This window comes from Dermacentor andersoni, chromosome 2 (assembly GCF_023375885.2).
Source record: "Dermacentor andersoni chromosome 2, qqDerAnde1_hic_scaffold, whole genome shotgun sequence".
NCBI lineage: Eukaryota > Metazoa > Arthropoda > Arachnida > Ixodida > Ixodidae > Dermacentor > Dermacentor andersoni.
The window spans coordinates 184,810,650-184,825,395 of record NC_092815.1 but is presented as its reverse complement, the minus strand read 5'-3'; the positions used below and the strand labels follow the sequence as shown (position 1 = coordinate 184,825,395).

Below are 14,746 nucleotides of genomic sequence, written 5' to 3'. Positions count from 1 at the left end.
GCTCTTGCCATTTAAGTTTAAGTTTGCTTTCTGTCATGCTAAGCTGCCGGCTATATTTACCAAGAACAAATTTAACTGCCCTATTCTGGATTTTTTCTAATTCATTTATAAGCTCAGATGTGTGTGGGTCCCAACAAACAAATGCATATTCAAGTATTGAACGTACATGACTGAAATACAACTGCGTCTTTAAGTTACTCGGTAAACGACTAAAATTGCGCCGCAAGAATCCCAAAACTGATTCTGCATTATTTCCAATGGTGCCTAAATCGACCGCTGGGCACACGTCTTCACATTCTAATAAAACATGCTCCATAGTTTCGCTAGCTTTACCGCAGCAAGCGCGTGGTTCTTCTTCCTTCTTATATCTCCCTTTATAGGTGCGCGTTCTAAGGCATCCCGATCTCACTTCGAATAGTAATGAGCTTCCCTTTGTGTTATCATGAATTGTTTCTTTCCTGATTTCTTTTTTCCTGTTAAGTAGTTACTCATGGCAGGTTTCTTTTCCTTTGCCGCTACCCATGAGATTATTTCAGCCTCTCTGACTTTCCGCTTGACCTTTGTTGCTGTGTTGCCCATCCTATAGGCCGCATACTTGCTCGTAAGCTTCCTAGTTCTTTTCCTCGACTGTGAATCAATGTTTTTCCTCTACAGATACCGGAACACTCTCCCAGCCCAATAACTTTCTTCCATATTCCTCAGTCGTTCTTCCTACTCAATTTTACTGCGAGCTTCCCTCACTTCAAAACTAGTCCACCCAATATCACCCTGCACAGCTTCATTGTAGTCTTCCCGTGAGGCCCCAGTGCGAGGCGTCCCACTGGCCTTTGGTACCCATCGAGTCCTGATTGTAGCCCTAATTTAAAGCAAACAACCGCATTTCCAAAAGTAAGTCCAGGAACCATTATGCCTTTCCACATACCTCGGAGCGCCTCGTACCTAGTGTATTCCCATAGCGCTCTGCGCTTTATTATGACTGCATTTCTCTTCCCCTTCACTGTTATTGTTTTTTCTTGTGTTTCCATATATCTATTGCCTTCGTTTATCCATATACCAAGCTATTTATATTCTGTTTCCGGAGGTAGCCTTTACCGTAAAGGCTACTCAACAATAGACCATGTTCACACTATCAATCAGGTCATAGAGGAATGTGCGGAATATAAACAAACCTTATAAATAACTTTCATTGATTACGAGAAAACGTTTGATTCAGTCAAAACCTCACCAGTCATGGAGGCATTACGGAATCAGGGTGTAGACGAGCCATATGTAAAAATACTGAAAGATATCTATAGCGGCTCCACAGCCACGGTAGTCCTCCATAAAGAAAGCAACAAAATCCCAATAAAGAAAGCCGTCAGGCAGGGAGATACGATCTCTCCAATGCTATTGACAGCGTGTTTACAGGAGGTATTCAGAGACCTGGATTGGGAAGAATTGGGGATAAAAGTTAATGGAGAATACCTTAGTAACTTGCGATTCGCTGATGATATTGCCTTGCTTAGTAACTCAGCGGACCAATTGCAATGCATGCTCACTGACCTGGAAAGAAAAAGCAGAAGGATGGGTCTAAAAATTAATCTGCAGAAAACTAAAGTAATGTTTAACAGTCTCGGAAGAGAACAGCAGTTTACAACAGGTAGCGAGGCACTGGAAGTTGTAAGAGAATACATCCACTTAGGACAGGTAGTGACCGCAGATCCGGATCATGAGACTGAAATAATCAGAAGAAATAGAATGGGCTGGGGTGCGTTTGACAAGCATTTTCAGATCATGAACAGCAGGTTGCCATTATCCCTCAAGAAAAAAGTGTATAACAGCTGTGTCTTACCAGTACTCACGTACGGGGCAGAAACCTGGAGGCTTACGAGAAGGTATAAATCGTCACTTACAGCGAAAACATAGACGGAGGACAAAAAAGGACGACGTATGTTTGCGCTGTAAGTGACGATTTATACCATGGAATTCCAACTAGCCCGTAGTCAAACCTTGTTACGAGAAGGGTTCTACTTAAATTGAGGACGACTCAACGAGCTATGGAAAGAAGAATGATAGGTGTAACGTTAAGGGATAAGAAAAGAGTAGATTGGGTGAGGGAACAAACGTGAATTAATCACATCTTATTTGAAATCAAGAAAAAGAAATGGGCATGGGCAGAACATGTAATGAGGAGGGAAGGTAACCGATGGTCATTAAGGGTTAGGGACTGGATTCCAAGGGAAGGGAAGCGTAGCAGGGGACGGCAGAAAGTTAGGTGGGCGGATGAGATTAAGAAGTTTGCAAGGACGACATGGCCACAATTAGTACATGACCAGGGTATTTGGAGAAGCATGGGAGAGGCCTTTGCCCTGCAGTGGGCGTAACCAGCCTGATGATGATGATGATGGCCTGATGTATTTCCTGGCCCTGTATTGCCACTGTCTGTTCACTGTTTTCATTGAATACCATAACACCTGATTTTCTAACACTAAATTTCAAACCCAAATTGTTGCCTTCCTCTCCACAGATATTAGCCAGACGTTGCAAATTTCTTTGCTTGTTAGCTAGCAACACAACATCGTCCGCATAAAATAAACCTGGAAGCTGCTGCTCTACTAATGTACCCGCCTGTTTGTAAGAGAGACTAAACCCGATATTACTTCCTTCTAGCACCCTCTCCATCCTCACCATGTACATCATAAACAGCAGTGGGGATAAAGGGCACCCCTGCCTCAGTCCCTTGTTGATGTAAACTGTCTCCTCGCTCCTCATCCCTTCCCATTCAACGCAAACGGTATTTTCTAGCTAAATATCTCTCAAAACATGTAGACAATCGTCACCTAAGCCTTCCCCTTCCAGAATATCCCACAAAATGTTGCGGTCTACGTTGTCATGTATAAAAAGGCCATATATAACGGTCTGCTTCCCACTTTTGATATTTCCGTACACTGAGTATGAACAAATAACTTATCGTCTAAACGCCTACCTATTCTGAAGCCATTCGTTGCGGCTATCTCCCGACTGCAGCGATAGGTGGTGCTGACATCTCAAATGTTTCTCGAATGGAAGGGTATTAGCCCCGACAACGAACTACTGGGGCGCTGCGAGCGCCGCTCGCGTGACGTCAGGGTAAGGACTCGCGCCTGTCGTCTGCTACAGTTCGGACGTTGTCCGGGCGCTTTCTGCGGTGTTTTCGTTTGTTCGCCCTCGTTCTCTCTGCTTGTATACTTAAGGTGGTCGTCTCAAATATATTTTTACGACGTCTTCCTTTGCGACCATTTATTGAAAGAGCTAATTTCTTAGACAGCAATGCAGCTCTCAAAGCTGCATCCAAGCCGCAAAGTTTCTCGACTCACGCGCTTTTGAAGAAGAAACTGTGGTTAAGGCATGGCAGCTGAAAGAAGCCGACGTATCCTTCAATACGTACGGCTCGAGCCACCCATACCCCAAGCATACACGAAGGAAACGAGCGCGCGCGGCAGCGGGAGCGAGCGGCGCCATGGCCATGACGTCACTCGCGAGAGGGCGCCACTCCTAATTCTCGCCGCTAATAGCAGCATAGGGAGTGACCATAAACGCATCATTTTGAATATGAGATATGTAGTTGGGAAAGAGAGCAAAGACTGCAAAATGGCCAGTCCAAATTTGAACGCTGAACAAATAACAAATATAGTCTCTAGAGTCGAGGGAGAACTTGGCAAATGGCCAAATAAAGAGTGGGAATATAGTGAGCTTCTAAGTGTAATAACGACAGAAATACGGAAAGAGAAACAACGTGTTCGTTGGAAAGGAAAAAATAAACCGGAAAGCTGGTGGAACAGAAACATACGAGAAGCGATCGCCGAACGACAGAAAGCATACCGAGAGCACAGGCAGGCAAAGAAGGCGCTGTTGCTGCATGATGAAGTAGCCAGTAAATGGGAAATATACCGGCAGAAAAAGTCTATGGTTCAAATACGGGTGCAAGCAAAGATAAAAAGTGAAAGTTACTGTTGGTTGTCAGAAATACGTGAGCAAAGGAAGGCCGCACCTAGAATATTTTGGCACCACATTAAATTATTAGGCAGGAAGTCAATAACATTTCAACAACATATCCTAGAGAAAGATGGAAACAGACTGGAAGGAGAAGCGGCAATAAATTTGATCCGAAGAATAACAGCCGAATCTTTCCAAAGCAATGACGACGTTGTATTTAAAGAAAAAAAAGAGCATGAAATTGACCCAGGTGGAAAAGGAGCTAGTGCTGACAAATTTCAACTGGAAGAAAGTCGAAGAGAAAATTTCTAAGCGCACAGCCACAGGGCTAGACGAGGTTCTCGTTGTGCTGATTAATGAACTAGGATCAAAAAATAAGGAAGCTATGGTGAAAGCAGTGGATAAAGCTTTAAAAGACAGATGAAAACCAGACAGTTGACGACAAAGTAGAATGAAAAAAAAATTATGGGGTTTTACGTGCCAAAACCACTTTCTGATTATGAGGCATGCCGTAGTGGAGGACTCCGGAAATTTCGACCACCTGGGGTTCTTTAATGTGCGCGTAAATCTAAACACACGGGTGTTTTCGCATTTCGCCCCCGTCGAAATGCGGCCGCCGTGGCCGGGATACGATCCCGCGACCTCGTGCCCAGCAGCCCGACACCATAGCCACTGAGCAACCACGGCCGGTAAAGTAGAATGAATTTAATTTATAAAGGTAAGGGGGAGAAAGATAGAATTCACTCATATAGATCGTTGATCGGTAATATACAGGCTAGCTATGCAGGCAATCAAATTAAAGTTTCAAGCATGCGCAGAGGATAATGGCATTTTGGGAGAACTTCAGAATGGAAGAGCGTAGGTTAGGGCGTGTTGGTATTCCATAACTGAGGTTTTTAGCGCACGAAAAGGGACGAGAGACAGAGGCAAAACGCGGACGGCATATGGCCTGTGAGATCCGAAGATCTCGCACGCCAACTAAAACTAAAAACGCGCACTGCTTAGCATACGGTATACTATAGCGTATAGCGCACGCTACCCAGGTGGCACGTCAGCTCGGGCCAACGTTCGATACGTATTGGCAGTTCCTGGCCCAGTGATGGCCTAAGGTTAACAACGCAGTTCCAATATTGGCTGTGCCATTCTGATTGCTTGCCCAATGATAGCCCAAGATAAACAGCGTTAATCGAATATTGGCTCTACCACTGTGATAAAGATCCAAGGTTGGCCCTGTTTGCACATGCAACAAACAATATTAGCACTGTCATTCAAAAAGGAGGGAAATATTGGACCGACATTCGTGTTGATTTGCCAACATGGGTTACTAAGCTGGCTTTCTAGGAACAACACAGGGCTTGAAATAAGTAAACGTGTTAAGCTTAAGTGACGTTTAAAAATGTCAATACAAAATTAAAATATGGGGTTTTAAGTGCCTAAACAACAGGGTGATTATTAGGCGCATCGTAGGGGGGTGGCGGCGGGGAACTTGTACTACCCACCGGCGGTTCTTCCACGTGAACTCCTAAAGAGAAAAGCAAATGCACAACGTAGCAAGCAGGGGAAGTCGCATAACGGGCAAACTATACGCTGCTTTATTGATCGTGCATGGGAACATAAGCTTTCCATACGAAACAATGGTATTGCGCATTTGCAGGCGCATTGTATATTCTGCATGTACGCTCCGCGACTTTGGAGGATCAGGATTCTGGGGAGAATCAAGAATTACAGTGCCACAGAGCTGATGGTACCGTTTTATATTGCATCGAGATGGAGCGCACATGTATTATAGAAACTTTTGTTTGTTTGTTTAGCATACATGGCATGTTACGGTGACAGAATCATCATGCTCCTATTCCAATATATTTGTTTCTTCGTGCATGTGTAGTAAGCTCCTTTGTGAATGCCCCTGACAGAAAGAGAAATTAGTTGAAAGTTTGTGCTTGTCTGTGTCAACACCCTCTCGTCTTTGCCTGTTTCGGCACGGCGCATTCCAGATATTTTTTTTTATAACTTTCCGTCCTTCAGCCTCCACTTTCCTCTCCTCCACTCACCCACGTGAGCCTGGTCAATGCTATCAGTCAAGCGCTCAGACAGCTACAAGCTGCTGTGTCGAATTGGCTGCTCTCGCAGGCACGGGAAAACGCGGCGGGGTCACTATTGTCCTCTTTGTCTCCCTCCGTCGCTGCCGCCCAAAGAACGCGGTCGGGCTAGGTCCAGCGCGCGAAAAGTGTGGCGTTTACGCCGCTTTCTTCATTGACCCTTTCCTTTTACTTTTTCCTTCTATGCATCGCTAGCACACCGAGTGGGTGCAACACCACCTGAGTGCTTGCACTCTTGTCCATTCTTGTCAGCGCACTCCTGTCGTGAAAAATGCTCGCTTGCGGTCGTCATTCCTGCTGAGAGGCCTACATAATTGAAATACGCAGCAAAGTGGCCACCGATTTTTGCGAGTGTTAGAATTAATATAGGCGAAACAACAAGTAGAAAGAAGTCGGCGCTGGTTACCACCGTCTTCCATGTGGGATGAACTCGGATACACAGAAGCATGGATCTTACAGTGGTGAGTGCATTTGTATTGCGCATGTTATAAGTTTTATAAGGAGCCAGACGGAGTGAATTAGGAAACGACACATTAAGTTGCGTGTTTTACAAGCAAAGTTGTTTCAAAAGGCTAAATTTCAGGATTATCTTGCCTTTAATATTATGTCCAGCTGCTCAACACTTTTTCTTTTCGCTTTTTAATTCCACGATCTGTGTGTACACTGCTGTTCAAGTTCTAACATTTCTCATGGTTTCGCTGCGTCCTTAACGTTGAATTTTTTTTCTATTCATGCTCAGCACTGCATCAATTTCGGACGGCCTAAAGAACAATGTGTGGTGGCGATTGCTACGTTATATTGTGTTTGCCTGCTATAAGCTTGGGGCATTGATGTGCGCATTTTAAATTTAGGTTGACTAGAAATTTAAAACAGTTTTTATGTGTAGAGGTTCCATGTCAAATATGATAATACATATTTTTCAGTACACTTTAAATGAATACATTTTCATATAACCGCTAGATCGTTGTCGAGTTCCTTGTAGTGGGGGAACGCCATTATTTCAGGAATAAGCAGGCAATATAAAATGAAATGGTGGTCTTCACAGCTGGAAAATGGTGCTATCGCAGTAAGTTAGCGCACAGCCGAAAGAATCACTTGAATATCCTTTCTCATTTTATTCACTTCGTGCCTGCGGAAATTTAGATGCTGATAAATAGCTCATGTAGACCCGTCAACTTTTACTGAGCAGAAACACTGTGAGCCCAATCGACAATTCTTTTGTGATGTTTAGTGTGAATGATACAAACTGCTGCCAACCCAAGCAATATCACGCGGTGTATATATTACTGAAACAGCCCTGGCTAATTAATGTAGAGTGCCTGTAGTTACATAGCTCTTTTTATTCGCAGCCTTTGAATAGTGCCCGGAGTAGAACACGTGCGAATCTCTGTTTGTGAATTTCACCCAAATTCCAGGACTTTGATTTTATCAAGCGATACGCGCTGCCTGATCCTGCTAGTCATACCGAGGAACCGCGCTTCTTCTCACTGTTCTAGGTCAAGCCTCATTTCCAGCCGGCAGTATTTATTTCTTTTCGTATAATAAATGCCTATTTTGCTAGTGTTTCCTGACGGAACTTCTCGGATTTCACATTAAAAATTTCGTACGAAGGCCGCATTGTGCCTACGCACTCTGAGAGTAGGCCTTTTGTGCTGTAGCGGGTTTTGCTGCAATTTTTGAATTATAAAATGCTAGCCTGACTAGGTGTGGGGTGTAAACAAGGCGGACGGATCCTGCACATTTTATGTTTGTGTTCTAAATATTCTCTGCTACACCTTCCACGAAATATGCCATATATGTTGAAATATTAAAAAGTGTTACCTGACAACTCTCTTGCAAGAAAATTTCTTGATTCTCCCCTTCGAACTCTCTGCTCAAACTTATATTCTTGCGGTATGGCGATTTTTCAAATGGCAACACTGCCACATACATTTGTCACACGAACAACTCTGATAATATTTCTTTTTATTTTACAGTGCAAGCATCTCCTCCAAGTAATGGTGATGTCGCTATTGGAAGTGGTAGCAAATTCAACGAAACCATCGCATTATCGTGGTCCTCGGGGGCCTGACCAGCCCGCCGTCATCGAAGCACGGACCAACCTGCCTATACCGACGTCAGAACCCTGCCCTGAAACCCCTGGCCAGCCCACCGTCCTCGGTGCCTTGCCCAATTCCTATCCTGAGGGCCCTGCCTGTAAATAAACTGTTCGATTATAACCGAGCGGCACCCATCTAGGTCCACGGAAGATGCCTGTTTGTGCAAAATTATTCGTAAATAAACTCTGATAAAAGTGAATTTCAGTATTATTTTATTATTAATTGCAAGTATAGAGGACTTCTGCTTCTTGACATATCTTTTTGTCGAGCTTTCCTAGCTACTATTGAGGAAGACGGTATGGGGACAATTGCTATCAGAAATTCCGCTAGCAAAAGGTTCGCGGTAAGAATGGCTGCGTGCTCTAGGGCCAGCGTATCTACAATATTCGTCATGAACAGGGCATTGGCTCAAAGCTGGCATTAATGATGGCAACGATATGGCTCAACATTAGTCGTACGCTGGCAGCACAATGGCTACTGCATTGGCTAAACGCTGGTATTAATAATGGCAACGATATGGCTCAACATTGGTCCTACGCTTGCAGCACAATGGCTGCTGCATTGGTATAACATTGGTCCAATCTTGGCTTTAACTCTCGGCCAGAATTGAATTGGGTTGCACTTTGCCAATATGCCAACATTGGTCAAGATTTGTACCAATTTCTGCCAGGATTGGGCCATGCTTGGACCATTGCTGGTGTGCTGCGTGGGTAGAAGTGTCATTCAAAATACAGGGAACCATTCTCCACTTCCGGCGGCGTTTTCTCTACTTCCGTTTTAAATAAAAGGACTTCCGTGCATAAACATTTTCACAAACAAGGGTTATTTTTTTAATTTTTACTTTTCCTTCCTGTATCGCTGTGCATTCGATTCTCTCCCTTAGAAGGCTTAATTTTTTAACTCGCGACTCTTTTCTGACGTTGCCAATATTGCACGAAAAGTGCTATACATTTAAGGGGAAAGAACAGACTGGCGGTAACGGGTGACATTCGTATTCTTTATGGGTTCAACGGTTATTCCAGGGTTTCATTGTAATTGTGTTTCCTTTTTTTTTTTTTGGACTGGCTGTGAAACATAGATAGTTGAAAAGATATCACTGGGGCCTTCCCAGCGGTAGCACCTTGAGATTTCGAAACAAACATCGAAATAATGAGAAAACTAGGCGAAGACATCCCGCCATCTTTTAGCGGGGAAAATATCAAGCTGTTTCACCCTCACAGTTCAGTGGCCTTTCCCTCGACCCGATCAGCGTTCGCTTCGATGCCTCGGCCATAATAATACTGTAACAGCAGTCCAGTGTTGACCGCCGAACAGCTCTCAAGTCTCAAGCATCTTTCGTTGCATAGAATGAATTGCTGTTATAGTTTGTGAATATTCTAATCCACCCCTGATTGGGCCAAGCTAGACCTGCAGTATGAATCAATAAATAAATGAATTACAGAAACGAGCAGTAGCAATAATCACATCATCGAATGCAACAGATAGCAGCTAACTTCTTTTTCATTCAAATAAAGCTTAACCATTCCACTCGAATTATAAATTAAAGGTTGCCCAATCTATGAATAGCATGACAAAGTATATCAATCGCCTTCCTGCGACTACATAACGTTCCCGACTGGCAGTACGAAAGCTGCAAGCAATAATTGTTTTAACTTACCTCTTTACTGCTATATAATGGGCCTTCAATGTTAAACTAAGGACAAGTATAATAAAAGAAACTATATGCTAGCTACAGAAAATATGTCTGTACTGGCGGTTAGTGCGCTTTGGCGTGCACAATTTTCTCGACAAATTAGAGTCACCAAACAAATAATTACCAGCACCTTTCGCTTGTTTATTTGCAGTCTTTATTATGGCATATGTTTATGTTTGGAAGTGAAGTATTCAGCAGCTCGCTTTTCCCTTTCCGTCAAGTTGACGTTTTCTCGCGGCTTCACGTTATGTGTAGATCGACGCTCCTTAATGCGAAATTAGCCGATCAAGTGTGAAATTTGATAATGGATTTCTGGTAACGGAAACGGTCAAGGAGAATCAAAGAAAGTAAAGTAGTCTTCAAATATTATTGTCCTAACATTTCAAATATAAACATACACCGTCATAATGATAGGAAAAAAAATCAATAAATGTTTTTATCGGTAATTATGTGCTTTCTCACTCTGCAAGAAAATTGGGTGCGCCAAAGCACACTAACTGCCTGTAGAAGCATTTTATTAAAATGACTATTTAACTTCGAAGGCCAAGCACATCTGAGGCGGCTTTTAGAATTTTCAATCTCTGCTATCTGGAACTCCATACCCTACCACATCAAAAACTCTTACCATTTTTTTTGCAATCTCTAAGCAACCTTTTCGCTGTGTTTTTAAAAAGTCTTGGTTTTCAACAACACTGTCAAACAGTATGTATCGTTGTCTAATTATGTAAATACCCAGGTATTGAAAGAAATTTATAGATACGCTGCTACATGTTATTATGTTAAATGTCAATGTTGTTGTTTACACGGTACTAGCCTTTTTGGCTATAGATCCTAACATGTTAGTATACTTTAAAAATAATGTGCGTGGTATAAACAAGTTTTTGTTCAATCGCATATTTCACGCTCTAGGAGTCCAAACAATCATTCCGCAGCATAATCGCGCATGCAAGATTAGTGTTTGTGGTGCCCCGGCACGTTGCGCATATTCGCTTCGTTCCATAACAGCAGGTGTCTCACATTCAGGTCTTTTTGTTTCTCCTAGGCGGAAGAAGCGAGCCGGAGTTCAGCCAATCTAGAAGCCACGCAACAGCCTCCCTATTGAGATCGGGACATCACCGTCAAGATGGGTGGCTTCTTCAGCCGTAATAACGAGGGTAATGAAAGCCTCAATGCGGAACGCATTCTTTTCATCTACAGCTTCACAGTCCATGTTTACTCTAGGTTATAAAAGCGTGGCTAAGCATAATCTCAGCTTGACAGCCTCATTAGATGTGCAGGAGAATGCAGTCTTTCTGAACTCGTCAATAAGGCTTCTGGATAGCGTAGCAAATAAACCACTGTCAACGTGATAGGATGCGGAAGAAGCTACCAATTGGGTTCGATAACGATGGTATTGACCAATACTTATTTAGGCGCATTTTGCTTTCTTTTATTCGTGAGGGCTCGCGGTGTCACCTCATCCCCACTAGTTGCTGCGGACGTGAATGTTTCCGTCCTGTGCATGATGCTTAGTTTACTCCCCATCAAGCATTAGTTGCAGTGCACTCAGGTATTGCCGGCTGTACTACGTCAGTATTTATGGGGAGCAATATTTGAATCGGTCCCTGATGGTCTTATTACGGGGAACAGATTAGTACAGTTTAATTCCGACCGACATAGTAGTACCAGTGAGCGAAAAATGTGTTCTGCGTAATGAAAGAATAAATCACAAGATACAACCTGCAGACACCCAGTGTCGGTTTTTTTCTATTTTCAAGGCACACTAATCACTTATTGAAAGAGCGCATGATATTGAACTTCTCTGATTTTTTTTTTTTTATATTTAGGGTTTACATGATATCTTCCTCCAGACGCTGCGGCTTATGTAGCACCAAATTTTGATCGATGGACTAGCATTACGTTATCAGAGAATATTTTTTTTGCATTCCGCATAATAAATCGGGTAGGGTGAAGCAGGAACTAAGCCGCAACGGAGTACGGGCAATGTGTTGCGAGTACTGTCGACGGTGTATGGGCACTAAGGGTACGTGAATTACCTAACCAAATGACTGTAACATTTATTCACGCATTAGAAAGCTTACATGCCTAATTTACGTTGCAGCTAGTGGGAGTTTTCAGGTCTTAATTTTCGATGCTGCTCGCTTTCTCCTCGTAGAGGGACTGTTTGTTTGGAAGAGGATAATTCAGCACTAGGGTACGGAAATGAACCCCCTGCTCATGGCGCCATGACTGCCCTGCGCCGTTCAAGCCCGCCGTACTCGTACTTGCCTCTGGCTCCTGCCTTTGAGCTGCCTGTGGAGACGGACACATTCTACCGCGGTCTAAAGGGTTGGGTGTCCCTCTCACTTGCTGCGCGAGCCTCTACACGCCCTTCCTGGAGAGCACGTGTCTACCGCAGCGAGGCCATAGCCGAACAAGCCTGGAATTTCTGCAAACAAATTGCGCACTTGTAGGCCTCACTAACTGCTGCTGAGCAGTGGCTTGAGCTTGATGTATTATGCCTACACTATTGCTGCGTAAGCTCCCTCAAGGGCCACCACTCGCACTCGTATCGACAAACGCACTGCCGAGCTAAGCCTCTCGGAACGCCGAGCGAGAGGCCGAATTTAGCTCCGATAGCGTAACGCGTGGCGAGACAACGGCACCATCTGTGCGCTCGACACATGCGTGAGCGAGTAATGGCTTCTTTTCTATGCACAACGATACTGACTGCTTTTGAAGACGTTTCATGTAAAAAAAAACAAACAGCGGATATATTTATACACTGTATGTCGTACTTGTCTGTGTAAACATAACCATTCTTTCCACAACATGTATCCCATATCGCTTTAGTCCTTGCGACATTCGCCTGACGGCAGTTGGCACTTTTCTGCGAAGTACAGACACCGCAACAAAATCACACGCAAGGATGTCTAGCCCTTGCCGCGTATTAATGACGCCTTGTACTGCTTGCACGGAGCCATGTACTCTTCATCGATAGACCTCCGATCACGCTATTGGCAAATCTCGGTAGATTACATGGACCGCGAGGAAACTGCCTTTGTAACACCTGACGGTCTCTGCCAATTTAAGGTTATGCCTTTGGGCATTTGTAATGCCCTCGCAACCTTAGAAAGTATGATGGACTCCTTACTTCGCGGCTATAAATGGTCCGCATGTCTTTGTTATCTAGACGATGTCATAGTCTTTTCAGCAACTTTCACAAGTCATCTCACGCGTCTATGGGCTAGTTTTGCTGTTTTCCGACGCGGCGGCCTGCACTTGAACTCATCCGACTGCCACTTTGGACGTTGTCAAATTACCGTTCTTGGTCATCTCGTCATTGCCGCTGGCGTTAAACCCGACCCTGACGAGATTCGCGCTGTCCAGAACTTTCCTGTTCCGTCTTCCGCCGCAGATGTTAGAAGCTTTCTTGAGCTATTCTAGTATTCCCGTCGTTTTTCAAGAATTTGGCCGAAACCGCTCACCCACTCAACGACTTACTTAAGAAGGACGTTGCTTTCACATTGGGTATTGCTCAAACCAAAGCCTTCTCCACCTTCGTACGCTTGCTCACAGCTCCCCTATTGCTGGCTCATTATGATCCACCTGCCGCCACTGAACTTCACACGGATGCCAGTGGCCATGGAATTGAGTCTGTACTTGTTCAGTGGCAGCGTAACGCACAACACGTAATTGCATACACCAGCCTCCTCCTGCCACCTGTCGAGAACAATTTTTCAATTACCGAACAGGAGTGCCTGGCGGTAGTTTGGGCTTGACTTGTAGCACGAAGTGACATAGACAGAGACTAGAAGAAGACAAGACGAGCGTTCGTCCTGTCTGCTTCTAGTCTTTGTCTGTGTCACTTCGCCCAACAATTCACGATCCTGTTACCGTACCAACTCGCCCAACTTTCTCGCATTTTGCGTTAGTTTGGGCAGTTGCCAAATTCCGCCTCTACTTGTACGGCCGCACATTTTCAATGGTTACCGATCCCCACGCCTTGTGATGGCTCTCCTCACTCGAAAACACCACTAGCGATTGGGTAGATGGCGCTACGGCTCCAAAGATATCCATTTCCTGTTTTATACAGCTCTGGCCGTTTGCACAAGGACGCCGACTACCACTCCCGTCATCCAGTCGACCGCCCCAAATATGATGCGCATGAGACCGGCTCTTGCGTTCTGGCCATTTCCGATCTGCATGACATTCGCACTGAACAATGGCAGGGCGGCTGCTTGCGTGTTCTCATCGATCGTCTCAATTTTGGACATTCGGAACCCAGGACGCGCATGTTCGTGATCCGCGACGACCTTCTCTAACGCCGCAGCTTGCGCCCTGAAGGACCAGAATATTTACTCGCTGTATCTCCGGACAGCAGTTCTTGAGCAGTTGCATGACGCTCCTACTGCAGGCCACCTCGGCGTTTCGCTTACTTGCGACCACGTACGGCGCCGCTTCTACTGACCAGACCTGTACCGCTTCTTGCACCGCTATGTTGCAGCCTCTGCGCTCTGTCAGTGCCGCAAATAACCTGCTGTGCTGCATGCTGGACGCTTTCACGACATTGATGTGCTCTCAGAACCATTCTTTCAAGTCGGTCTCGATCTTCTCGGCCCTTTTCCGACGTCGAAATCTGGCAATAAGTGTGTCGTCGTACCGACTGGTTACACGACCTGGAACGCGATCACGCGAGCATTGCGCGCAAGCTGTCCAGGTTAGGTGGCAGATTTCATTTTACATGACGTCATCCTCCATCACGGTGTACCCCAGCAGCTCCTCACTGATCACTCCTGCACCTTGTCCCGAGTAGTTTAATACCTACTTCGCTTCTGTTCTGCCGAGCACAAGCTTTCCACCGCCTATAACCCGCAGACAAACGGACTGACGGAGCGGCTCAATCGCACGTTAACAGAAAT

General features: G+C 44.8%; 1 protein-coding gene across 1 annotated transcript in view; it reads left to right on the top strand.

Annotated features, from left to right (window-relative positions):
- LOC129387217 (uncharacterized) overlaps positions 1-14,746 on the top strand; it is a 90,791-nt gene that overhangs the window by 66,984 nt on the left and 9,061 nt on the right. Inside the window, exon 2 of the mRNA XM_055075978.2 lies at positions 10,888-10,999. Coding sequence (XP_054931953.2) covers positions 10,969-10,999 — 31 coding nt within the window. The 5' untranslated portion in view covers positions 10,888-10,968. The remainder of the gene's footprint in view (positions 1-10,887; positions 11,000-14,746) is intronic.